The sequence below is a fragment of the Varanus komodoensis genome, unplaced genomic scaffold (genome assembly GCF_004798865.1).
Source record: "Varanus komodoensis strain SLA01 unplaced genomic scaffold, ASM479886v1 scaffold23, whole genome shotgun sequence".
Lineage (NCBI taxonomy): Eukaryota > Metazoa > Chordata > Lepidosauria > Squamata > Varanidae > Varanus > Varanus komodoensis.
The window spans coordinates 11,366,540-11,393,964 of NW_025335627.1; the positions used below are offsets into that span (position 1 = coordinate 11,366,540).

The 27,425-nt window shown below is 41.5% G+C and overlaps 1 protein-coding gene across 6 annotated transcripts in view; it reads left to right on the plus strand.

Moving 5' to 3' along the window:
- PARD3B (par-3 family cell polarity regulator beta) overlaps positions 1-27,425 on the plus strand; it is a 648,538-nt gene that overhangs the window by 478,161 nt on the left and 142,952 nt on the right. For all 6 annotated transcript variants that reach the window (XM_044431728.1, XM_044431729.1, XM_044431731.1 and 3 more), the window contains one exon: positions 3,815-4,111. In XM_044431728.1, coding sequence (XP_044287663.1) covers positions 3,815-4,111 — 297 coding nt within the window. The remainder of the gene's footprint in view (positions 1-3,814; positions 4,112-27,425) is intronic.

Sequence of the window (27,425 nt, forward strand, 5' to 3'; positions counted from 1 at the left end):
ACCAGAACTGTTGCATCATAGATTTGAATAAGGGCAGTTCTTGAAGGTTAAAGAACAGTTTCTGCTTAGCAATCTGCAAGATGGCATGGGGTGTTTACAAAATATCCTGTCTGACTATGTAAAATTGGCCTCTTTGATGGTACAAGGTGCAAAATTAAGTGCCATGGGACAATCAGAAAGAATTCCTCTCTTAGTGCTTAGTTGTTCAGTCATGATAGGTAGATCTGTAATTTTATTATTTTCCAATAAGATCACATTTGAACCAATTGGGAAGAAAATTAATTATATATTACAATATTTTTATAAGATATCACATCCCTCAAGAAGTCTTGCAGATTATTTTAAAAAGTCAGTGATTTCTGATCATTTTTGTGAATGTGTCCAACTACCTTGATATTCCCTACCACATTTGTCAAATATGACATTTTTTTTCACTGTTAAGCAGCTAGAAGCTTGTCTTTTTGTTTTGGAAATTAACCTAGTATATAGATTTCAGACCTGTGGATTTCAGCACGATACAAATTTTTAATATAAGTAGGGAAATTTCTAATTTGCCTCAGAGCTCACAAGCACAGAAACATAAGGTGAAAGGTTACATAAAATGGCTAAGTGAGATTCTCACATGATTTAAGTTGCAGTACCGCATTCTACTGATCTCAGTGAAGTCAGGACACTGGTAACTAACTGTGCACCTGGCTCTCCTACCTTAGGCAGTCAGGTATCCCTGCAAGCACTTTGTGCTGTCCAGTTGCTATGCAAAATTCTGATGGCAGAAAGCAGAACCAGTCAGAAACGGATGATCGCTAACTAACTAGCTAATATAATTTTTAACAAAGCCACTGCCTTTGTCTTATTCTCTTATTCTCTTGCTTAACAATTCCTCCTGAAAGTATATACTCTACATGTAAAAGAAGGAATATGAGCACAGCAGTTCAGCTGCCCTTTCCATCCTCCCCTCTGAAATCTCTTTCTGTATTGATGTTTTTAGCTTCATTTGTAATGGAAATCCATCTCACTTTCTGCCATGCAGGAGGCATTCCCTTACAGTGGAATCCATAAACTGCACTCTCACAGGAAGGATTGTTTTTGTTGACAAAGACTGATCAGGTTTAAAAATTTCACTTATACATCTATGCATTTGTTCCATCAAGGCAATGAATGGCTAGGGTGGGCCTCCTTTCCCCCTCTGCTATGTGATCTTTCTTTCATCTTGCTTTCAGGAACCCTCGGAGGATTAAGTCTCTTGCTCTTCTTTTTTAATCAGTTCATTAATTACTTGTGTGCTAGGAATTGTTACATTCTAGAAATAAAAGGAAATCCTCCTCCTCCACCACCACCACCACCACCACCATCATCATCGGTGATCTCCAAGCCATGGTATAATCCTATTTTTGTTTGCCTGGGGATTACTGAAGTCTAAAGAGTGACTCTTCTCCCTCACTCTTCTAAAATTTGGGATAGGTTGGGGGTGGGGGGTGATCTCCAACCTAATCTGTTTTGCAGTGAATCCCATCTACCCTTCTATCAACACTGGACTTAATCATATTTAGGATTTATTAGGGTTCCGTCTTTAACCGGTTCAGTACCTAGCTTTGAACCAGACGGAACTGCAAGAAGGGACCATGTGATGTTGCAACCCAGTCTCATTCTGCCTTCCACACGCTTTTCATTCCCTTCTTCAAAGCTGTTGTGTTCATATAATGTTGTGGGATGTGGTTGCATGGTCACACCTACACCGACTAGAGATTCTTTAACTCACCATTTCTTTATGCGACCAGCCTCTCTTGTTGAATGTTACATTTATCCACCTGTAGACAGCTCAGTCTTGATCAGGTAGACACTTGTCTCCATATGCACTGCAGTGATTCTCTTATCCAAACACATTGTGGTCCTCAGAAGTACGCTGCGGTTTGCGGAACAGTGAAGGAATGGGAGAAGGGCTCTCTGACCGAGAAAGTTCTGTGCGGCCATGCATTGCTGGAACCCTGGAGATGGGAAGGGTACTTTGGTGTATTCAGATGAGACCGGCTTTAGCAAGCCCTTTGACCTACTGCTGGGGATGTGCTGCAGAGGAGACTGTGTATCAGCTGGTATGGAACAGATCGGGAGGAGAGGGGTCAGCAGCCCTAGCACATAATGGCTGAGTAAGCAAAGCCAATCTTGTTGGACCACTACCTGTGAATCTCAGAGATGCTGGACTTACACTGCATCTACAGAAGTGACTCTCATCTCCAGTTTTCTAGCACCAGTAAGAAACTACATGCGTCACATATTGCCATTTGGACTCTAGCCTTTTACACAGTAGTCAAGCGAAGTTGCTCAATGCACATACACCAGAGAGCTGCAACCAGTCATGGGTTACAAACACCTCATTTACATCCACACATTCATTTTTAGCTATACATGTAAAGCTACACACATAGGCCCTGTGATTTCACTTTCATTCTTAGTAGACCCCTCCAAATAATAATTTTATAAGCACATTTCACAGTTGCAAGTTTAAACCTTGCAGTCTTCATTCCTTGTCTTTTCCCTTATGTGAGGCATCTTTCTGTTTTAGTTATTTTCCTGCACTGCTACTGAAGGCCATTTTTGTTCTAATTTGTCATTCAGCTGCTACTTTACTGTTCTTAATGTTTTCCAGTTACAAAAGGTGATGGTGTAACAACATGTATTATTCTCTTGCCATTCTTTTATACATCCTCTCTACCCATTTGCTTCCAGGAACGTCTTCTTTGCTTCAGAATTTAATAATGGTGGGTAAATCCTGACTTTTTAATTGGCAGCTTTCCTGTGCTTTAATCCCCCTCTTGCTTTTCATTCTCTGCTCTCTATATACGAAGCTCATCTTGTTGCTGTGATCTTTTCTGTGGCTTTAATTATGGAGTGAGGCAGCTGAACATTAAGTTTCGTATTATTAATAGTGCCTTGTTTAAAGTTTTCAGTTGCAAAGCAAATGTTGAATCATCTGAATTTGGCTAGGTTTGAAATTATACCTGGGTGTGCTTTACTGTTCCTATTCCCAACAGATTACACAATGGCACTGATTAGCCGCAGCATTTTGTAATACCACTTAAAGCTTTATCACAGTGGAGTACTGCCAGTAATAGTCTTTAATTCACTTATATGTACCAATTCATCTCTGTCAGGCTTCTATTCATTTCTTCACTGTCTTACTCTGTCCCTCGCTCCTGTATAATAAGGTATTATGTCTCCCCGTTTAAATGGGGGGTGGGGATGCTAAACCTCCCCCCAATACTTTGTGCCTGTGCTTTGACTTTTCAGACAACTAAGCTCTGCGCTTGTGTTCTCATATCATTGTATTTCTCAAATGAGTATATGCAGCAAAATCTTGGGGATGAGGGAACATATGGAGAAACTACCAATGATAACATTGTTGGTTAATTGAGCTGTTAAAGAGATAGAATTATTTAACAGGCATCTATGAGCTGCTGTAAAGGACCCCTTTTCATAATTTTCAATGTCTTGCATGCTTGTGCAAATTATGGTTATATATGAGCACATGAGCCACCAGTGTGCAAAAGTCTGTGTGTAGACCAAGTACTTAGCGCTTGTGAATCATGCTGGATTTGTGATTGACCTGCTTGCTTGATATATCCTGTGCAGTCCTAGAGCATGATGATAAAGCATTGAATATTCCCTAAAATTTTAACTGGCCTTTGTTTTGTTTATGTCCATTGTTCTTTGTTTAATACAGACTAACCCTAAGCTCTTTTGTGAAGGGAGCTCACAACTGCAGAGGTATTAAAATAATACCTCTAAGTTAAGCTAGTATTGGTTGTTTTGTTTCTAGGATTGGGGCAAAGCATCAGGAGCTACGGCAGAAGCAGACCAGAGCACTTGCAGAATATTCCACTGGTGCTGGGGGTCCACCCCCTGATATTGATGATGATGAGACAGACCCAAATTATGCACGAGTGAATCACTTCCGAGAAATATATCCAGGGGTCAGTGCCTATCAGCCATCTTCTCCACCTGTTGCAGAAACGTTTGGGTGTGATAACCCTCCAGCACCTGTCAACAGGGACCACTTGGAAGGACTGTATGCACGGATAAACAAGCCACCCCATCAGCATGCTCCTGTTGAGAGGTAAAGATCAAAGCATGGGAACCAGTGAATGCATTCATAAATATAACAGTCATAACAAAATGGTAGAGCTCCTGCATTGCATTTTGAAGTCTGGGGTTTTTGGTGGCTGGCCTGCCTCTAAGACTTAGTGCAGGAGCATGTCAATGACTAGTGAACACTCTTGGTAGCGCTGCACAATGTGTACAACTGCACAAGCAGTGGTATTCTGTAAGCGTGTAGAGAACTTGGGCCTGGTTGGGAAATATACCAGAATCATGATTGGGATGTTAAGAAGCTACGTTCCTTAATTCCTAAATCAATTTTTTTTTTTCATGTTAAGAGAGAATCTTACTACTAACTTTGGTTAAGGTCTTCTGTAATTTCATTCAGAAGGGTCAGCCATGTGATTTTTACTGATCATAGGTTTATATTTGCTTAAAAGGAAACCATGCATTTAATCTACATTTGCATCAGTAGCAGTCTTTCTATTCAAGGTCATGATAAAATCGAAATCATTATAAAAAGGCTCCTATTTCACAAATTGACTGAATTGACCTGCCTCAAATCCAATTCTAGTACTACTAAGTACCTTGCATCCTCTCTCTCTCTCTCTCTCTCTCTCTCTCTCTCTCTCTCTCTCTCTCTCTGCTCTGAATAAGTTGCTGTTCTGCAACCTGAAAGTATTTGTGTGTTCAAATTGCTTTTTGGCCCCCATAATCATTTGGTGCCCATTCGCTGCAAAGCTGGTTGCTTGTGCAGTGATTTACTGTGTGTGCTTACAGTTTACATTTCCCCTGTTGTGTGACATTATGCGCTTTCAATTAAGTTGGAGGGAGGACTGAGAATCGTGGCACTTTTATGCAGACTGTAAAGTGTGGCTTCACAAGACAGATTGCCTTTCAGGGTCTTTCCAATAACCAAGTAGGGAGGAAGGAGCCATTTTTAATCCTTACTGTCAAGCGTCCAGGTTGGTAGCATTAAGCAATACGGAAATAAATATTTTTCTGTATACGTTAAAAAACGAAGCACATGCTCTTAGGCACAGTCAAAGAACCACCAAAAGAAAGCTGGCATTGGAAAGTAGGAAGAAATACAGTGCTGCACAAGGTTTTCTACGTGTAAGCTACGTTAGGGAACTTGAATGCAGAAAAGTGTAAGCAAGACGTACAGTGGAATGTAACAGAAGTGTTAACGTACTGGGCCTTGTATAACTCAGCAGTCAACCCTGCCACTTACTTCTGCAGTATAGATGCAAATACATAAACTTAGAATGCAATTCTTAATACAAAAGTAAATAGCACATCTTTAAAAGAGATTAAAATGGGTCACTGTTACTAAAGATGTCTAGAAAGATTTTATTGTTGGGAAACAGACATGCCCAGTTTCTCTCCCTTTTTGGAGCAGGAGCACCAGAGGGAGGGTTGTTCTTGAAGGAATAACTCTCCAAATCTCTTTATACCCAACCATTGTGATACCCAGTCACCGTGAAGCTTTACATGTGGTCAATGTCCTTCCTGTCTCCAGTGTTCCATGTTGCAGAGTTAAGCTTTTTAGCAAACTAGGTCAAAAATTACCTGACAAATGTAATTTGCCATGAAAGAGGTGGGTATCCCTGTGGTCGTTTCCACACAAGAGCAAGATTTTACCCAGGCCATTTAAATAACTCATGTAAAGTGGACCTTTCAGCTTTAATATCTCGGTGCTTAATTTTTTGAGGTACTGTGAGGTTTTTTTTGTTTTTGGTTATTACATTTTATGTTGCTTCTGGTAGTATGGTTTTATGTTCTGTTTTGTCTTTAAATTGCTTTATCTTTGTTCATTCTAAGCCCCCAGAAAACTTCATTATGCAGTGACGCAGAAATGTCATAAAGTAAATCAATAAATTTGTAAGGTTGTTGACTGAATCTGTGACATACAGCTGCACCCCAAGTGAAAGTTTGTCTTTTTATGAAAGGTTCAAACCTTCCTTCCTTATTTATTTATTTATAGCTTTTATATACCATCTACTACAAGTGTCTTAGGACAGTTTTACAGTAAAAACAACACAAAATAAAATAGAGCACAACATCCAAAACTTCCAATCAATAAAAGACACCTTAAAACTTGTTAAACATTAAAATAATGGGAAAATAAAAATATTTTCACCTGGCACCAAAAGGGATAAAGCAGAGGTCCTCAAACTTTTTGAATAGGGGGCTGGTTGAAAGGTGCCAGGGATGGGTGCGGGCTGCCAAGGCGGTGTGGGTGGGAGGCACAGGCCGGGGCAGGGAGGTTGTGTGCGCATGCGCGTGCACATAAAGGCAGGGGCATACGTGCGCAGAGATCCTTTTCCTGGCGCTGCGCCATGCATGCACCCAGCGGTGGCTTGCTTGCATGGAGATCCTTTTCTCCGAGCGAGGCCACAACAATCTCCCCCTCACTTGGAGAAAAGGATCTCCTGGCAAGGCTCTGGCTTGTGAGCAAGCCAGCACCTTGCCAGGAGATCCTTTTCTCCGAGAGAGTCCAAAACGATCTCCTTGCGAGCAAGCCAGCACCTCGCCACATGCGCACACACATGGCGAGCTATGGCAGGCTGGATAAATGGGCACGGCAGGCCGGATCCAACCCGTGGGCTATAGTTTGAGATCCATGGAATAAAGCATTGGCGCCAGCCAAACCTCTTTGAGGAGCGTATTCCATAATTGGGAACCACCACAGAGAAGGCCCTTCTCTGGGTAACCACCCTCCTAATCTCCTTCAAGGAGGGCTACCAGAGAAGGTCATCTGCCTCTGATCTTAAGGGGCAAGAAGGCACATAGGGAAGGAGTTATCTAGGACCCAGGTCATTTAGGGCTTCATAGGTCATAACCAGCACCTTAAATTGGGCCCGGACTTTGTTATCGAATTCAACCAATCAACAGCTAGGGCAAACCCGGGTGGACCCCAGACCTGAGTCAAAAGGAGCCTGAGACGAGACTTAGAGCCAAAACCAGCTTTATTCTAGTGCACTATAGAATAAAGGGAGATGAAAGGGGACATTCAGCCCAAAGCAGTTCCTCAAAATTTGCACCCGGTACATGCGTTTTATACCCTAGGTAAGCAGTTAGGTCACCTAATACACATCTAATGCATCAATACATCAATGTAGCCACACCCCTAGTGCTGTTAACTTCAAAGAGTCTTTTCTTCTGTCAAGGACCAGACATTTCCCATGTCTATTTCTTATCTGCTTGAGATTCACACAGGCTTGCCATGTTCTTTCTCCCTGCACATTTGCAACTTTCATGGTGGCTAGAACTGGTTTCCGCTGTCCCTTTGACTACTGTACTCGAGGTCAGGCTAGCATGTTAGCTGTGGGTTACACAAAGTTCTTTTTGTTTTCATCCCCACTCCCTTCTGAGTCAGTATAACTCTGGTGTTCTTACTATGTGGCTTCCCTCTGGCCAACTACTTTTGGGGTGTTTTGGGGTGCTGCAATTGGCAACAACTTCATTTGGCAGCCAGTGTAGATGGTAGTGGACCGGCATTTTATGTGAATAAAATGTCAGGCCCCATTAACATCCTGGCAGTTCTGTTCTGAACCAACTGAAGTATCCAGACTGTCTTCAAGGGCAGCCCCACGTAGAGCACATTACAGGAATCCAACCGGGAGGTTACCAGAGCATGAATCACTGTTGCTAGGCACCTCTCATCCAGGTAAGGGCACAGTTGGTAGATCAGCCAGAGCTGAAGAAAAGCACTCCTCGCCACTGCTGCCACAAGAGAGTCCAAACCACTCCCAAACTGTACACCCTATTCTTTAGGAGGGAGTGGAGCCCCATCCAGAACAGGGCTGAAATCACCTACCTGGAAAGCTGAACCCTTGAACAGGACCTTGTCTCGATTAAGCCTCAGTTTATTGGCCCTCATCCAGCCCATTACCCCAGCCAGGCACCAGTTAAGGACAGCCACTGCCTCACCTGGATTGGATGTAAAAGAGAGGTAGAGCTGGGTGTCATCAGCATACTGATATTTCCACAGCCCAAACCCTTGGATGACCTCTTCCAGCAGTTTCATGTAGATGTTGAACTGCATGGGGGATAAAATGGAACCCTGCAGAATTGCAAGGCATAACTGCCATGCTGTAGAGCCGCAATCCCCCAGCACATCCTTCTGGAATTGGCCAGTCAGGTAGGAGAGGAACCACTGCCAAGCAGTGCCTCCTACCCGGCCAGCCTATCCAGAAGGATACCATGGCTGATGATATTGAAAGCCGCTGAGAGGTCAAGGGGAACCAACAGGGACACACTCCCGTGTTCCTCTCCCTGCACGGGTCATCATACAAGGCAACCAAGTCAGTTTCAGTTCACAGTCCTGAAGCCAGACTGAAATGGGTCTAGATGGTCGGTTTCCTCTAAAAGCACCTGGAGTTGCCCAGCCACCACCCACTTGAGCACCTTGCCCAAAAACGGTATCTTAGCCGCCAGCCTACAGTTGGCGGCTATCTCTGGGTTCAGGGTCGCCCTCTTCAGGACAAGCCTGATCACTGCCGCCTTTATTTATCCTATCAGGCCTATAGTAATCTCTGATCAGTAAAAATTACAAGTTTTGTTGCCGAGGATGTGAATTTGGGTTGATTATTATGCTTTTGTCCTGATTTGATTGGGTTTAGATGTTAATTGCCATTTGTTTTTTTCCCCTGAAGTGCATTTGTGAAGAGTGTGCGCATAAGAAATGAAATCTGCTTTCTTAAATGTTTGAAATGCCAGATACTACATTTTAAAATTAATTAATGGAATGGATACAGACCCTTCACATTGGCAGCAGACAAATTTGCATGACACAAAACCCCATTCTACAAATGAGCTCCTCAGTGTAGGTTCTTTGGAGCTCAACCCATGATGATCAGACTAATCAAATGTTCAGGCTAACCATGAGTTGTTTTCCTCTCCTTTATCCTCAGTCTTTCATTTAATCCATCCCATTTTGCCACCTCTTAGAATTTCTTTTTTAAAACTCTCTGGGAAATTTGCAAAACGCAAATGTCTTGAGAAATGTACCAAATTTTTCTGGCTGGGAAGTAAATAGAGAGAAAATTCACATTATATTTCCCCGCCATTTATTCCCCACCCTTGAAATCTGTAGTTATTTATCTTTTATGTATTTTCCAACCTTGAAATCTGCATATATTTCTTTTCTTTCCTGATCAGTATATATTTCACTGTTTGAAAATATGCACTTTTCCCAGAAAGATTTAAAAGAAAACATCTTAGATATGACAAAATGGGTCAGATCAGATAGTGCATGTGCCCCCCATAATAGCCCCATTCACTTCAGCCACTTCTCAGAGATTTTGACAGCTGTCATAGAACTTCAATAATGTGTCCAATAAAGAATCTGCAGAAAAAGGAAGCAATCTCCCTTTTCTGCACTAGCTGGAGGCTCAGGAAACTATAAAAAACTGGAGGGTAGTGAGAACTGGCACTTCAACACTAGAAATCAAGAGTATTGTACTGCTAAGGGGAAGATCTGTAGCCCACCCCTTTTGAGGCAATTACTCTGCTGCTTTTCCTTTGGTGATGCTTTCCAATTCACAGCTAAGAAAGTGATAGCTGTCAATTGTTCACAATTTAGTAATTGTACAGTCTTACTTTGTCAATCTGTAAGTCTTTGACAGCTAAAACAGTCAGGGACATTGAGTAGGTAAGGCCACATACATAGGGAAGCTGTGAGAGCACTCTTCCACAACTGTGAAGGACAAACAAAAAGTTTGAAATACCATAAAAACTTTCATGCATATTTATGGGACTGTGCATATGACAACAGCATGGATAAGATTGCAAAGAGCATGAAGAAGTTTTTGCTGCTGCTCTTGAGCTGGTTGAAATTGCTCTGCTGGGTTTGGATGACATAGCAGCCTATCATGGATCAAAGAACCCCCAGAACAAGTCATGGTTTGTCAGGGTGGCTTGTCGCTCCCTAACAAACAGCCCTATAAGAAGCTGTCTTAAGTTCAGGCAACTTGGCTTGTTTCTCCTACGGGTTGCCTTGTCATATGAACACAGTCAGTATCTTTAAGCAAGAATTGGAAAAATGCTTTACAGTTCTGTAAACTAAGCCAATTCAACCAGTTTAGAAATCCTTTTATGTATTTTACAGAGAAATTAGAAAGAAATTGAAATGTAAGTATTAGGGTTGATCTGTCATTTTCCAAGGCTAACGTAATGTGAAATAAAAATTTCTATTGCCATTATCATTAAATTAGATATTGCCACCAAATGTTAATCCCAGTTCCAGTAGCATTCACTTACTTATAAATAAGGATGTGTGTGTTTTATATGAACCCAGGTCCTTGGATTGTTATGTAGATTAGGCATTTTAGAGGCAAGAATTATAATTAAAAGATGCTTTGATCACCAAAATAGGGCTATGTTTCCAGCCTACCATTTTAAATTAGCACTTGCAAGTGAAGAAGTTTTACTGCTATGTTGTACAATACTTGTGAGGCAACTCCAGAGGCTGAGTTAGGATCCTGAATTAGGATATAAAAAAGCATATCATGAAGGTAATAAGTCAGGGCTTATCAGGCCACTGCTTTCTAGAAGAATTTTGTGCTTCGAACCGCAGGGCTCTGTTTACCGCCAGTCCGACATCTAATGCTCACTGTTGCTTGGGCCCACCTATGGCAACTCGCTGGTTCAGGACAACAATCTTCTAGGTGGTCTTGAGACAGTCAGTGGAGCTTCATAAGAAGACTGGAGAACTAGGATGTGTAGTGGGACTAGGACTGGGGAGACCTGAGTTCTACTTTCTGCTTACCCATGAAGCTCGCTGGGTCACTTTGGGCCAGGCACTGACTCTGAGCTTAACCTAGCTTACTGAGAGAATAAAATAGAGAGCAGAAAGATAATGGAAGCCACCTTGATTTCATTGGAAGAAAAAAGGTGGGCTATATATGTAATTATAATATGGTATAATATAATATAGTGTAGTATTTATTTATTTTTGATTTGTATCCTGCCTTTTTCCTACAAAGGACTCGAGGCAGCTTACATCTCCTCCATCTTATCCCCACAACAACAACCCTGTGAGGTAGGTTGGGCTGAGAGTCTGTGACTGGCCCAAAGTCACCCAGTTGGCTCCATGGCTGAGCGGGGACTAGAACCCAGGTCGTCTGAGTCCCAGTCCCATGCTCTTAACCACTGCACCACACTGCTAGTATTGCATTTGTATGATGGCCTGAAGACCTCAGTGGATGTTTCCACTAAAAATAAAGGAAGCTGCAAGAAAGGGAGAGTTATCTGTTTTTTATTCTGAGAGAATAAAAGTACAGGTAATATACAAGACAGAAATCTGAAAGCTTGAAGAAGAACTGAGGGAAAAACTATCCCCTTCCCCACATTTGTTCCCCAAAACTCCCTTCTTTCTCCATTTTTGGTCACCTCCCTCCTTTTTTTCTTTGTTTTTCCCCCTCAGACTTTAATGCCTCTATACATGGCCACTATCCTATTATAGAAGAATGGCATCCATTCAATAGCTGCTACATCTAGGCCACATTCAATTGCTGGTGTGACACCTGTCTGTATACCAGCTTCACCATACCAACCAGAGGATTCCTTCATACCACTGCAATCCTCCAAATGAAAAGCTTTCCACTGGCTTGGGGAGACTCATCATTGAATGTCCACTGACTGTGGCTTACTGCATGGAGACATGTAGAAATGATGTTTCTGTTTAGTTTTAATAAGAATTTACCAAATTTCTCAGTGTTTTCCACATCTGGGGGAAAGAATTCGAGAGTTTAAAAAAATGGAATGTAGGGGAAAGGGAAGATGAGCCCATCACTTGTAGAGATAGCCACCAAAATGAGCTCCTTATAGTATCCTGCAAACGGCAGCAGTTTTGTTCATGTTTCTTCCTCAGAAGGTTGGGTATGAAACCTGCTTTGTCCACCTGGATGAAGAATATGGCAATGACCTATTAGTCAAAGCATTCCATTGAAACAGCTCACTGTGTTAACACCTAGTTTGTTATGCAGTGGTTTCTCCAGTCTTTTCTTTCAGTCTTAATTATGCTTTGTGTTATTTTATCACACTTAATTTTATTTCAGGTTAATGCATGTTTCCCCACCTCTGACTCACAATCTGTGACACAAAATGTGATGACCTGAGAACTTAAATGAGTTGGGTTTCTCCCCACCAAGTTTTTCATTTTTTTTTTCCTTTAGTTTCAACAAACAAAACCTAGATGATCTCATCTGAGTTTTAGAATTCCTGTCATGGCCCATTTCCCTAGAGAATTGAATTAAAACTCATGCACTGAACCTAGCAGTCACTTTTTCCCCTTATGAAGAATGTATTATCATCCCTTTAATGATTTTATGAAATTATGAGGCTGCTTATAGTAAAAGATCCCTGTGGCTTAATCAGTGCACCTAATACTGATATACAATTAGCCATAACTCTACAAAGTGCCCCATTTTCATGTCCTACTTCTTGTTTGTCTCAAGTCTATCCCAATAATTAGGAACCTCTCAGTACTTCAAAGGGTAAGAAGGAATCCCAAATACAAGGGCTAAAACCTTTTATTCAATGGTACAGGATCAGCCTGTCCTGTTGAACGCTTACAGCATGGGCATGTAATAGTTCTGATGGATGCCACCAGCCCTAAGCACTGGTCATCTTTATTTCAGTGGGCTTCCAGGGTTTGTAATTGAAAGTAGACACACAGGCTGTTAAATCTACACAAATATCTTGGCTAAAAACTTTGAGTGGTTGTTATATGTCTTCTAGTTATGCCTTTCTTCACACTCTTTGAAAGCAGCAGTGTGGAGTTGCAAGGGGAGGCACAGGCTGGTGGTAGAGTCCTTTGTGTACAGAAGGTTCAAGTTTATCCGCAGACATCTTCAGCGAAAAGGCACTCAGGAAACCTGCCCAAACTGTAAAATGCAGACCTAGGAGAGATATTGCTTGTCAACATAGTTAGTATTAGGCTGGGTCAAGGGTAGACCACATGGTAATCTTGGCACCCACCAAAGTGCCTTACCTCTCCCAGTGCTTCTTTTAATTTAACACATTTGCTTACCAGAATTGCTGTGGAATAAGTTTCTGCATGTTCTGAAAGCTATGATTGCAAAGGAGTTGCTTAGTGTCGTGACTCTGCCTTGACTTCAGTAATTTGAGCCAGCTGCCTGTCTTTTGTCACGCCTCCCATGGCATCCATTTTGTGGTATTGCCCAGAAAGATTTTGCAGATTGCCTTATATGTTTACCCCTGAGCTGTATGGACCTACCATACAGTTCAGTATAAGGCAGCTACGAATGTTGACCAAGTACTTAAACTGGAATAAGGAATTTCCATTAAAGGAAAATACATGTTTGTTTTTTTCAGGGGGGTATTTGGGAATTGATCGACAAATGCAAAATGTCCTCAAATATCAGGTGAAGAGCGTGAAAATCTGTGAATAGTCATATTGGTTGAACACCCATTCAGTCGCATGCATTTGACCCTGATTCCAAAAAGAAGTCACAGACAGATTTTGGAGTGTGGGGGCTGCAGAAGGGAGGATATGAAGCCAAGCTATCCTGATAACCCTTCCAATGAGTGCCAGCTTGTCAGCCTATTTAGGTCAAGGTTTTGAAAGCATAATTAATTCTGAAATGTGAAAACATTCTAAGGTGAAATACCCAGCAGGGCATTTAAAGTTTAAATAAATCTTTTAACTGCTGTTATCTCTGATCAGTGATTTCTCCACAAATGCAAGAGAGAATTTCCTTTCTTTGCTCTTTCTGAAGGCTCCTTTCTGCTCTCTTTCCCTACAGCTCAACTGATAAGGGTGTAGAATTTGCAGTACCTGCAGCCCAGAGCCATTTGTGGCCCATGGATCCTGCGCCTTGTTTTACGTTATCAAGGATGAGCCATGGCAAGGCTTTGGCTTCTGTGCCCCCTTTTCCTTACTTCCTCCTTAATGCACAAGGTGATTTGAGTGGGATCTGCTTATCTTGTTATATATGAACTCATGTTTCTCTGTCACACACTCTCTGTAGCACACACAGCCCTCCCTGCTGGCAACAGGTTGTTTTATGGGTTAGGTAGGATAGGTTTGGCTGTCTCTTAATGAGCAGAAGTTGTTCATTGATGGAAAGTGGTGATACAAATGTATGGGATCAATTACACTGCTTCAGTACCTGAGTTGCCAAAGTTCTTTATGGTCTTCATCTCAGGGCCGCTTCATGGGCATCTTTCTCAATGTGGAGATCAATACTTGTTTAGAGAAAGTGAGCAAAAGCCAACGTATGAAGGGCAGTAGAGGCATTCTGCACTGTATGTTCACATTCAGGTTTCCATTGACAAATGAGATATTCCACCATGGTGTAGCTCCCTGTCATTTCAGATTTTTGCAATGGGCTTGGCAAACTGAAAAGGCCTCTTACCACAGCTTTTTCCTGCCTCTGCTGGTATAGGCAAAAGCATGAGTAGGAAATGTGTCGGTGTGGTTATGCATGGGGTCCATATGCATATGACCAGAACTATGCTAATTAAAATAAAACACATTAACCGTGCCATACTTTGACTCCATTCATGCATCAGATCATAGTTTTAGCTAACCATAGTTCTGCTCCAAACGCACCATCTGAGATTCAGAACTTAACCGGCAGTGATGGTTCGCATGTAACAATCTGCAACAGAGTTCAGCTGTCATTGCAATCCTCTTGCACTCCCACCAATTCTGTGCTGCACGCAAGGTCCGCAACTTGCTCAGGGGAGATCAGCAACTTTGGGAGCAGCCAGAAACTAACAGAACTTGCATAAGGAAGCTTCTCTGACCTGTCCCAGCCCAGAAATGAGTCACTCATAGCACTCATTTCAGGGCTTCCTATAGAAAGCATTAAATCTCTCTTGTGCAAACAATTGGCCCTATGTGTGCAATGGGGTCAGTAGGAAATGGGAAACGAAAGGCAGCATTCAGTGACCCCCTGCGCATCCATAATATATTGCATTGTTTTTAAGTAATATCCTGTACACTGCCCCGACGTCCTTTTGGGGATTAAGGTGCGCTTTGTACATTTTCAAAGAAAGAAAGGCAGGCAGGCCGGCCGGCTGGCTAGCCAGGCATCCTGGACATATTATATTTATTTATTTAAAACTTTTTTATGCTGACCCTTATGCATAGCATCTCAGGACGGCTTACAATCATTAAACCACAATAAAACAACAATCTTAACATAATAAATAACAACCAAAATATAAGTTAAATAAAAGTGACTGTTAAACATTAAAATTAGTGTTTAAAATAACAATTAAAAAGGTTTTAACCTGCCACCAAAAAGAATATAAACATGGTACCATGTGATAGAATGTCTGAATTCAGCCATTGCACTTATGCCTAAGCAGTATCCTTAAGGGTTCTTCATATTCATTGCTGGCCAGAGGATAATGTTTCTAAAAGCACAAACAAACATAACTTCTTTTCATTCCTACCCCACTCCCATTTTTTTTTCTTTTTATACTATATTCATTCTGTGCACAATTTCACAATATCCCTTAACTAAAATTAAGTTTTCTTTAACAGGCAGTTGGGTAATATGAATGTTCACTCTGTGTGTGCATACATGCGGACGGACACACATTAATTTATTTTAAATCTGCCATTTAATTTTAAATACTAATATGTGTATGGATAATTAAGAAGCCAAAATTGACTATGAGATTGGTAAGCTGTAAGAATGGGAAAGGGAGATCATTACACCTCTGCTCATGGATAGCTTTTGCAAACCAGCTGATAATGTGCAAAATGAAGATTTCATAAGTGGCATTTTAAATTAATGGTTAATGGCTTGAAGATTAATTAAACAGTCAGAGTTGTTCAAAAGGGAACCTACTGAAATCTTGTTTATAGGTCAATCGTTTGTATAGTGGCAGAGCAGCACAGTTGTGGTATTCCATCTTGCAAGTAGCAACTTAGAATATTTTTACCCTTGAACCAAAAAAAAAAAAATCCAGAATATCTTTCTTAATTAATGTGTGCAAAGGCAGAAAATAGGCAGAGAATATGTTAATACTAAATAAATAACATAAAATAAATAAGACTGAATCGATAGTTTTACCAGTAAGACTGGTGTTCCTGAAACTGTGTGGAGAATCACATTATTCTCAGAACATGACTCCTTTTTAAGACTGGAGGAAAAGTGTTATCCCTTCACCAGAAGTGCAAGCTTAAGAAAAACATCTGGACTGCAACACAGCTGTAATAATGTGATTGTCTGGAAAGACTATTAGTGTGCAGTTTCATTCCTAGACAGCATCCAGTCATGCAGCTCATTGCAGATTTAAGCATGGTGAGATGTAGCAAAGTAATTGCAGCACACAGAAAAGCATTTAGGGCTTGGCTGTGTTTGTTGTAGCCTTACGTCCATTGTGCTGCTTGTCTCTTCTTGTTGTAGTGCACATACCCTCATTTGTTTGTTCACACCCATACCAAAGAGCTTGGATGTATGCGTTCCTTATTGTGTAAAGGCCAGTTCTCTCAATCATGATTTCCACAAAAGGAACTGGTAACCATAATTTTGTAGATTGATTGTATGGCAGATCAGTTGAAGATGTGGCCTCACCCAACTAACACTTTCTTACTGCATTGATGATGTCCCTATTGACATCATCAGACCTGCCAAACAATGTGTTTATCCCGTAACTAAATCTATTTAACTGGCAGTCCAAATTACTTTTCAGTTGGTCTGCAGTACAGCATAGAAATGATAATCACAAAAACTGAAAAGCAAACATGCCTATTTCCAACAGGTGATGATGATGGAAAGTTTTCGGACACACAGATAACAGCATGACCCCCAGTTTAATGGAGAAACCAAATATAAAGCCTTCCCAAGCCACTTCCAACCTTGAGTTTTTCCCTGCAGTGATTAGCATGATTAAGCAGGAATGTCAGGCCTAGTTCTCCCATCTATATTAAAATAAATACTCCAGTTGACCAGGTGACCTTATAACCATGGGGTCAGTATGGAGCAACCAAGAGAGCTCCCCTGGCAATTATTACATGCTGCTTACTGCAAAAGATTTGTTAGACAGTGATGGAAACTCTTAATGCATGAAGTGGAGGAGGAAGACACGTACAATAATGATTAAGATGACAGTAAGCTGGAAACAGCTGCAACACCCTCCTTAGATCTCACACGGCTAAGATGAAGGCCACCTGGGCTGGCTACTGTATGTGATTTAAAGGGGAGATGGGGGTGGGGGGAGTACATGGCAATTCTCCCATGGTTTTAAAAAGAAAAAAAATCAGTGCTAATGTCTACAGACAAATGTCAGCAATCATTATTCATGGTATATGCATATACATATTTATACAAACGTTGTTGATGTGTGAAGCATGCAAACTCAGTCATATTTTAAGAACATGCGAAGAGCCATGCTCCGTTTAGAGATGCCAACAACCTTTGCCTGCTGTTTGTTTCCACTATTCAGAGCTATACTCACGCTTAGCAAGGGGTTCTGTTCATCCATGTGAGTTCAGCAACAGTTTTACATGGAAAGTGGGAGTCTTGGGGAAGGGCATCATTCAAAGAAAGGACCTTTTCCTTGGATGACAAGCAATATTCTCTCACAATGAGAGAGGGCAGAGGATTTTTGGATTGTAGTGGGAGATTCAGTCATTAGACAAATTGACGAATGGGGTTTTGATGAGTGTAAAGGTTTCAGATATCACTCACTATCTTCATTAGGGTTAGGGTTAGAGTAGAGTCAGTGGTTATGGTCCATGTTGGTATCAGTGACATCGGGAAATGTAGTTGTGATGTCCTGGACATTTAGGTTGCCAGATAGAAGGTTGAACTCCAAGACCATCAAGGTGGCTTTTTCTGAAATGCTACCTGTTCTATACCAGCTAGGCATGCAAAGCTGTAGTCTCATTGCATAGCTGAGATAGTGGAATAGGGAGGAAGAGATCAAGTTTGTTAGGAACTGGAAAACATGTTGGGAAAAGCTGGACCTCTACCAAAGGGACGGGCTCCTCTTTAACCAGAATAGAAGCAGCCTGCTGGCACATTAAAAAGGTGGCACAGCAACTTTTAAACTGCATCCTGGAGGAAAGTCAACAGAAGATGGGAAGTACTTGGCTTGGGTGACATTATCCCTAAGGGATAAAGAAGAAAAAGTTTCTGATTGCCCAAATACAGGGGGAGGAAATTGGCCACAACTCATTTTGAAAGACAATAGCTGGACAGTGAGAGGCCTAAGTGCCAAACCAGAATTTGCACACCCCAAAGATATCTAGAGTGGGGGACCATGTATAGGTGTTCCTGTGCAAATTCTAGAAGCCTCTGAGCCAAAACAGAAGCGTTGAGGTGTCTGGTTTTGAAGGAGAACCTAGAAATAGTGGGTATTATGGAAACAAGGAGGGAAGAGGAGACCCAGTAGGATATGGTAATTTCTGGATATAAATGCTATGAGAAGAGCAGGGAAGGGTGTACTAAAGAAGGTGTTGCTCTGTAGGTCAAAGAGAGCATAGGGCCCATGACACTTGAAAACCTAAAAGTACAGACTTTTCTACAGAAGCAATGGATGACATTACCTAGCCTTAAGATTAATTTAGTCTTACAAACGGGGTATCATCCCCTAGACTAGAATGCTCAGGGTGATCTTTAGATGGAAAATGAAATCAGGAAGGCCTCAAAATGAGGAAGTATAATAAAGGGTGGCTTCAACTACTCCATTGATTGGATTTTTCAGTTCTGGCGAACACATTCCATTTCTTTATGTCCTAATTGGCTGTGCCCTAGAACTGGTGGGCATGGAACCAACCAGAACAGAAGCAATCTTGGATTTAATCCTAGGTGGAGTTGCCCTGAATGTAGTACAGATATGTGTTTGAACTGGTTGAAAACCAAGACAACAGTGCTATCATATTTAATAAATATTTAAGTGTAGGACTACCAAAATAAACGGTCTAACACAGTCATATTTGACTTCAAAAAAGGTAAATTCCAAAAAATGTGGGAATTGGTAAAGAGGAATTACAAAGGGAGAGTCAAGAGGAGCAAAACCCTCAAAGCCTTTGGAGATTATTCAAAACCACAATAAAAAAAGTTCAGAGAGAATGTATACCTCAAGTTAGGAAAAATAACATAAAGTCCAGCAGGTTATCAGGCTTGGTTAACAAGCAGTATCAAGAAAGCTGTTAGAGGGGGGGAAAGCTTCCTTTAGAAAATAGAACTTTTGCCCAAATGAGGAAAACAAAAAGGAACAAAGTTTGCACAAGAGAAATGCAAGCAGATGACAAAAGAGGCAAAACATTCTGAGGAGCATATTGCTAACACCGTCAAGGACAACAATATACTGAAATATATCAGAAGCAGAAAATCAGCTAGAGAGGCAGCTGGATCATTAGATGATAATGGGATTAAAGGAGTGATAAAGGAGGATAAGGAGATTGCAGAGAAGCTGAATGAATTCTTGTTGACTTGTCTTCACTAGAGAGGATATAGGACAGAACTTCTGAACTCTTTTCAGAAACAGAGTTTGAGCAAGTTAGGTAGATGATAGTGATAAAAACTGGCATTCTCAACCTTATTGACAAACTGAAAGTAATAAAGCACCAAGATCTGCTTGTAGCCATCCTAGAATTGTTAAAGTGCTCAAGTATGAAATTGCTGACCTTCCCACAAAAATGTGCAATCCCCTAAGATCAGCCTCTGTGTTGGGTGACTAGAGAATGATCAGAGTAACACCAATTTTTTTAAAGGGTTATGGGTGTGCCAGGAATACAGGAAGTTACAAGCCAGTTAGTTTGATGTCTGTTCCAGGGAAATTGACTGAATGCGTTATTTAAGCTAGAATTAAATAACGCATTATTAGCGTTATTTAAGCTAGAATTAGTAAGCATATACAAGGGCAAGCCCTTCTGAAAAGGAATCAGCATGACTACTGCAAAGGTAACATCTGTTTCTTTAACCCTTTAGAGTGCTTTTTTGGTATCAGTAAACATGCACAGGAGAAATGTGATAAAGACTCATGAGCAAACTTAGCAAACTAGGCACTGCAGTCTTAGCAGTATAATAGTTTGGCCACCAGCAACAGGGCTGTTATCAGTTCCAGAAACTTAAGGGGAAATAACATTCAGACTCCCCTAGAGAGAGATTTCTTTGACTTCTAAGCAGAATTTCTGTTTAAAAAATGTGTGTACCTATTTTTGAACAATAAACTTTCTCCTTTTTGAGACTTTTCAGCAGACTTGTGGAATCATATTGTAATTTTTAGCAGTTACGGGATTAAAGTTCATTAAAGTTCATTCCTTTTGTTCCCGGTGTGCCAATATTTTTTTCAGATGATCAGCTCAACCCATACCTGTGACAGGAAGCACCCACAGAAAATTGCCAAGGAGTCCCAATATTTAAAGAGAACAATTTGTTCCAGGGATTTTCTGATCTGAAAGAGAAAGAATCTATATTGGATTTCTGGGCTCTTACATGAGGATATTAATACTACAAAAATCAGAATGGCATTTTTGTGGAAAAACCCAGCACTTTTATACAAAGTCATCTGTGTCACCATTTTAGGGTAGAAAGGCACTTATTTTTATATAGTCCTGAGATATCAGTGTTGGATTCAATATCTCCAGTGGAAGGTTGTTCTGCTGAAGTGCAGGGGCTTATGGTGCAGGAAACTTGGTCAGCAGGAGATAGTCCAGACAAGAAAAAGCTTTGCATGCTGCACATGAATGTACTGAAATTGAGAGTTCTTAGAAAAATACTGTTATTCTTGGCAGCTGTGGTATGCACAAAATTGGACAAGCTGCTGTACATTAATCTGACATGCAAGTATTTTGAGAAGAAACATAGAAGCAGTGCTTCCATCAGTATGTGCTAAGAAGTTGTGTATACTTGGGAGTTATACAGTCTTTACCCTATTACTGTTCAGGAAGTTCATACTGCACAAAAATGGATAAGGAGATCGCAGATCTCCTGAGCAAATCAGTTATGGTCTGTTATATGGTCAGTGGACAATAGGTATTTTTTCTTGATCTTTGGAATTTCTGGGTTTCCATATATTACTTCATTTGTGGCCAGACATAAGTCCAATTATCCAACTCCAGTTGTCCATAATTCCCACAAGGGCAACTCAATCTCTGTTCTTCGTTATGTGTGATGCACAGAGACCACATGGGGTGCTGCACCTGTGCAATGCCTACATTCGGGAAAATTCTCTCAGCTTATTAATATTTTTGGTGGGAACTCCACACTCCTTCCCCTTCGTATAAATAGGTGGAGTCCCCACCCTATCGCCAGTCCACTTTTGACCGCCATTTGCTGTGCCTCAGGTTTTCTCAGTCTACTTTCGATTTCCCTCACAAATATCTCATTTTTCTTAAATCTTTCTTAAATCTTAAAACCTTATAGAACTTCTTTCTCTATTCAACTTATATCCTTCTCTACCTCTTAATCCCTCAATTCCCCTTCCCCTGCAACTTCTATCCCCTTTTCTCTCTCTCTCTCTCTCTCTCTCTCTCTCTCTCTCTCACACACACACACACACACACACACACACACACACACACACACAAATATAAATTTTAAATCCTCTATTATTACTACTACTTTCTTCCTTGCTCACCTTATTTTTCATTTGTGGCCAGACAAAACTCCAATTATCCAACTCCAGTTGTCCATAATTCTCACAAGGGCAACTAAATCTCTGTTATACCTGAGAAAAGCATTGAAGGTTGTTTTAAATGAATCTTTCTTACTTATCTTGTGCATAACACTACTTCGATCCAAGTTTTACTCCTCAGTAATGGCAATGAGGACACTCTTAATATCGCAGAAACAGGCTTGGTTTTACGTCTCTCATGACACTGACAAGAGGCCAGTTCCTGGTCATATTAGAGAAGAGGTATGTCAATAGTGTGTCCCAATATTTGATCATTTAAACAATGAGGGAAATAATGCCATAGTAAATTAATTTCAGGAAAAGAACAGGATGTATTTCTACAAGAAAAGAAGGAGGTTAAACATAGATCTTATTCGTATGAGCTAAATATTTTTAGGAATGGATATTTAAGAGACAAGTTTCTGTATTATTATTGTTGTTTTTCCTTCCTCCAAGTATCCTGTGTCTTCTCTTAAGATCACACTTTGCAAATCTTTCAGTGTTTTTGCATTGAATAAGAATCTTCTCATTGGAGAAACAGAAATAGTCATAGTATCACACCCACCTCCAGGTACATGACTTTGCTGCCTCCCAGCATAAGACTGCAATTGTGGCAGCAAAGAACAGAATAGAATTTCCCTTGCCTGTAATTGATGTTCATTGAGTGGCTGCCTGTGCAATCACCCAATGCAGAAGCTTTACCATGTTCAGAAGAGGAGAAGCTTGAGGGGTGGGGGAGTAGAGAATATAAACAAATTAGTGTGGGGAGTAGAGGAATACCATGTACTCTGGAGAGAGCTCTGAATATTTCTGTGACTCACCTGTGTGTAGTTAGTGGCATCTGGCTTCACAGAATCAGTAAGAGAATATATAGCCTGCCCGCCCTCCCTCCCTCCCTCCGTCCCTCCCTTCTCAAATTCTAATATTATGAGGGAGGAGATTAAAATTTCATTCCACTTTTACCCCGCTATTCATAATTTAAAACCTTTATCATGTTTTCCATCTAGTCACATTTTTAAAAAACTGAAAGTTCCCAAACATATTAATTTTTCTGCATAGAGTACCTTTTCCAAAAGGTGGACTCTTTTGAGATGAATCAACTGAAACTATGCCCAGTATTCCAAATGTGGCCACACCTTCAATTTATAAAACTACCTGTCATATTGGCACTTTCTTTTTCAGTCTTTTATTCCTAATTATTCTTGAGGTTGCGCTGGTACACGTGCATCCAATATTTTCAGTAAGTTCCTACCATATCCCCAAGCTTTTTCTGATGCAGTCATACTCAAGACAGACAACATCAGCATACCTATAACGTTTGCCCCAAGTTGCACCACTTTCTCAAAATAATTTTATTTGCTATTTTGCTATTTTGTTAAACGGCTTGGGTCCTGGTTACCTGAAGGAGTGCTTACATCCATATTTGCCCAGTCGCCCCCTGAGATCGGCGGGAGAGGCCCTTCTCCGGGAGCCCTCCGTGAGAGAAATTAGGAGGGTGGCTACTCGGACAAGGGCTTTCTCAGCGGTGGCGCCTAAGTTATGGAATGCGCTCCCCAGAGAGGTCCGCCTGGCGCCGTCGTTATTTGTTTTTCGGCGCCAGGCGAAGACCTTTTTATTTAAGCAGCATTTTAAATGCTAAATACAATTGAATTTTATCTGGCCAGGGCGGCTTATTTTATAATGTGTGTTTTAATTAAGATTATTTTATATGGATATTTTAACTTATTGTTTTATCTATGTTGTAAGCCACCCCGAGGCTTCGGCGAATGGGGCGGCATAAAAATGTTTTAATAAATAAATAAATATTTATTCTTCTAGTTTACAGAAATCCTTCCTCTCAGTCTATCCCTTATTTCAGTATCTGGAATGTTTGGATATCATCTGCAAAGTTGGCTAACTCACTACTCACCACCGTTGGTTATCTGTGAATGTTAAACCGTCCCAATATTGAAACATCACTCCTTTCTTCCCTCCATTTATCCCTATTTTCTGCTTCCTGTTCCCTAACAAGTTACTAATACATAACAGGACCTCTAATTTCATGGCTGCCATATCACCCCATCCACATAATTATTAACCCTCTTAAATTATGGAACAGGCAAGAATTCCTGTTCCAAAAACCATGCTGGTTCATTCAGCAGGGCTTTTTCTTCAACACTTTTATCAATAATAGTTAGTAATGCTTTTTACTGTTTTTCTTGGGAACTGCATCAGATCAATATATCTGTAATTTCTCAAATTCTCCAGATCACTTAAAGGTTTTTTATTGGCCACTCTAATCACTGAAACAGAAAGCTGGTTTTATTAAACGACATAGCACCAGTTTCACATTAGGGCTTCTTAACAATGCCTTCTAGTTCAGACAACTTGTTGTTTTGAAGTTTGCAGATTAACTTTAAAACCTTGTCCATTGTCACCTGTTTTTGGCACAGTTCCTTAGATGCCATTCTAGAAAACAATGGTTTCTGTATTGGCATCTTCCCAATTAAGACAAGGCGTCTAACTTTTAAATTTAGTTTCCCTGCCTTCTCTCTCTCTTGTTTCAGTATTCCTTAGCCAGCGAATGACCTTTGATATAGTAACTGTTTAAAGGGATTCCATATAATTAAAGCAAGGCATAGCCTCCAGCCCTTCATTCCATCATTCAAAGAACATAAGGAAAGCCATGCTAGGTCAGACCAAAGGTCCATCCAGTCCAGCAATCCCCACCAATGGTGGCGAACCAGCTGCCCCCAGGATCCCTTAAGTAGGGCAGATGCAAGACCTCTGCCTGCACAAGTTCATCAGCAGCTGGTACATGCAGGCATGCCACCTCTGCTGAAGGAAGTAGCACATGGCCAGCAAGGCTAGTATCCACCAATAGCCTCTTCCCTCATGAATCTGTCCAATCCCTTTTTAAAGTCGTCCAGATTGGGGGCCATCACCACTTCCCATGGTGATGAATTCCACAGTTTAACTATATGTTGTGTGAAGAAGTGCTTACTTTTATCTGTCCTAAACCTCCCCTGCCCCAATCAGCTTCACGGGATGCCCCTGGGTTCAAGTGTTATAGGACAGGCAGAAAACCTCTGCCTGCACCATGCATTGTTTTAAACACCTCTTATCATACCTTCCCTTGCTTGCCTTTTTTCTAAGCTGAACAGCCCCAGTTGTTGCAGCTGCTCTTTCCCCCTGATCATTCTTGTTGCCTTTCTCTGTACAGTGGTACCTTGGCTCACGAACTTAATCTGTTCCAGGACTCTGGTCATTAAACAAATTGGTCATGAGCTAAGTTAAATATCCCCATAAGGGTCAGTGTAAATAAGGTTAATCCATTCTGTAACTATATATTTTTTTTATCAGAAAAATGTGAAGCAAAGTGACAACAACAAAGATTGCGGCCATCTCCCCCCCACAAGCGATCGTGCGGGGTGGTGGGGGGAGACGGGTGCAATCGCGGGCACGATTGCAGGCACACTGGGGGGGAGATGGGTGCGAACGCGGGTGCATGGGGGGGAGGCTGGCACGTTGGGGAGGGAGGCGGGCGCGATCATGCTGGGGGGAGATGGCCAAGATTGCGGTTGCGCTCATGCAGGAAAGATGCGTGCGATCTCGGCCATCACCCCCCTGCCCCAACACGATTGCAGCCATCTTCCCACTCAGGGGCGGGGTGGGGAGATGGCCACGATCGCGGTCACCACCCAATGTGGAGTTCGCAACCTGAGTGAAAATGTTTATGAAATTTTTGTTCGCGACCTGATTTGGTCGTGAACTAAGGCGTTCGTGAGCCAAGGTACCACTGTACTTTTCTCCACACAGTAATGCCTTTTTTCAGGTAAGGTGGCCAGCGCCAAACCCAGCATTCTACGTGCAGTTTGCATGCCTGGCTTGCCCCATTGTTCTCCACTTGTTCGGCGTGAGCAGCAACCCAGCCCACACAGGGATCCCACTTGCAGGGAAGCCACATGCCAGCATCACATGCTGGCTTCCTTTCAGATGCATAAAGCACGCTCCCCATGCATTAAGCCCAGATGATGGTTGCATCACCTTTCTTGCCAAAATTCTGCTCCAGAGATATTTTAAGAAACATGATGGGATTTCTTCAGCAGTTTGTCCCTTGAGGAGCAAATGGCTAAAGACATAAAAACGGGTCTCAAGACCAGCCCTGCTTAGCTGTGGCAGCAAAGCAACCTCACTTGCTCTAGGCCATGAAGCCTTGGGATGTCATTCCATCACTTTTCCTTATTTTCATGTCTCATCCCTTTCCTGTTGCCAAGAGCCTGCTTCCCTCCACTCCAGAGGCCAAAAGTCTCCTCATCCTCCATTGTACGGCTGTCATGATTATTGTCACGGTGTGTGCCCTTCCTTCTCAATTCATCTCTGAGAAAACAAGGCACTTTCGTGCTTTGCCAGGAAGGCATTAGATGAGAGTACAGTTACAATGGAGAGAAAGGGCAGCGAGGTGCCAATATTTTTGCTGTCTTTACAAAGAATCTGACTAATCAGCCCTTCTGACAGCCCATTGTTGTGCTTGATTCTCCTTATTCATTTAAAATTTAAATGATGATACATTATAATTTTCAGTGTAATAGTTACTTCAGGGTGTTGTCTGTCAACTTGGTAATCACTGAAAACATAGCCTGTGCTAGTTTCTGCATTTATCAGCTCTAAACACTTCTGCCTTTGGGCTTTTAAGCGTATTCACCCCAAGATGTGAGTTTACCTCATAACTAGGCAGGATACTTCCATAATGATTAAAATGTGTCAAAGGGGATGTGTTTAATTTATTAGGAGTTGAGTGGGAGGGGTGCAGGGGGCTCTGTGTGTGCAGTTGAAGGATATCAGCCAGAAGTACTGTAAATCAACTTGAGAGTTTGAAAGACAAACTTGAAAGTGGTTTCAACATATGTAGTTTGAAAAGGGGGAGCCTATAGTACTGATGGAAGGGGGTACAAATCCACTCTTTTGGAGTAAAGGGGAGTGCTATTTTCTGTTTCTGAGCAGCTGTAATGGTCAATAATTGCCTGAAAGGGTTGCTTTAATTGAGCACTTCTATGCGGTAAGTGTTCTGCTAACCAGGGGACCTGAAGTGCTTCTGATCCGTTTGCAGGTAATGGTAGAGGAGGCTTGTTGCAATGCAAGCCTTCGCTTTACAAATCAGTAGCTACTTCTGCAACATGATGGAGGGGCGGGCATTGCAGGGAGGGGGGAAGAGGGCTTTCGGGAGCAGCATTAAATCAGCAACAAGCCTGTCCCTAATTGTTATTGATTGTTAAGTGCACAAATTATAGGGAAGTAGCCCCATGCAAGTCCCTCACCTGAAGAAAGTCTTGTTTTCTTCCTTTGATATTTTCAGTAACTGCAGCTCCTGATTTGTAAGAATACAGAAGCAGCTATTTTGTGCCTCTATTGAAGAAAATAGCAATGCTTATGCAGCGGCTGCTGCTCCTAAATGGATGAGGGGGATGGGGGAACAGCACCAAAGAGGGAGACTAATCTTTTCCTTCTTTCCCTGCTAAATGCCATTGTCTGTATCTGTGTTGATGCTTTGACCTCCATGCAGCAGAGCTTGAGGACTCTTTTCCACCTTGAGCAAGGAGGGCTGTCTGTGGAGCTGAACAGTCAGGAAATCTCATTCTATGTCTTGAATGCTGATGCCAGTTTGTAAATATCTTGATCAGTTCAACAATTTCTGGTTACACCTGCTCCACTTTAGTGGCTATGTAGTGGTGAGGTGC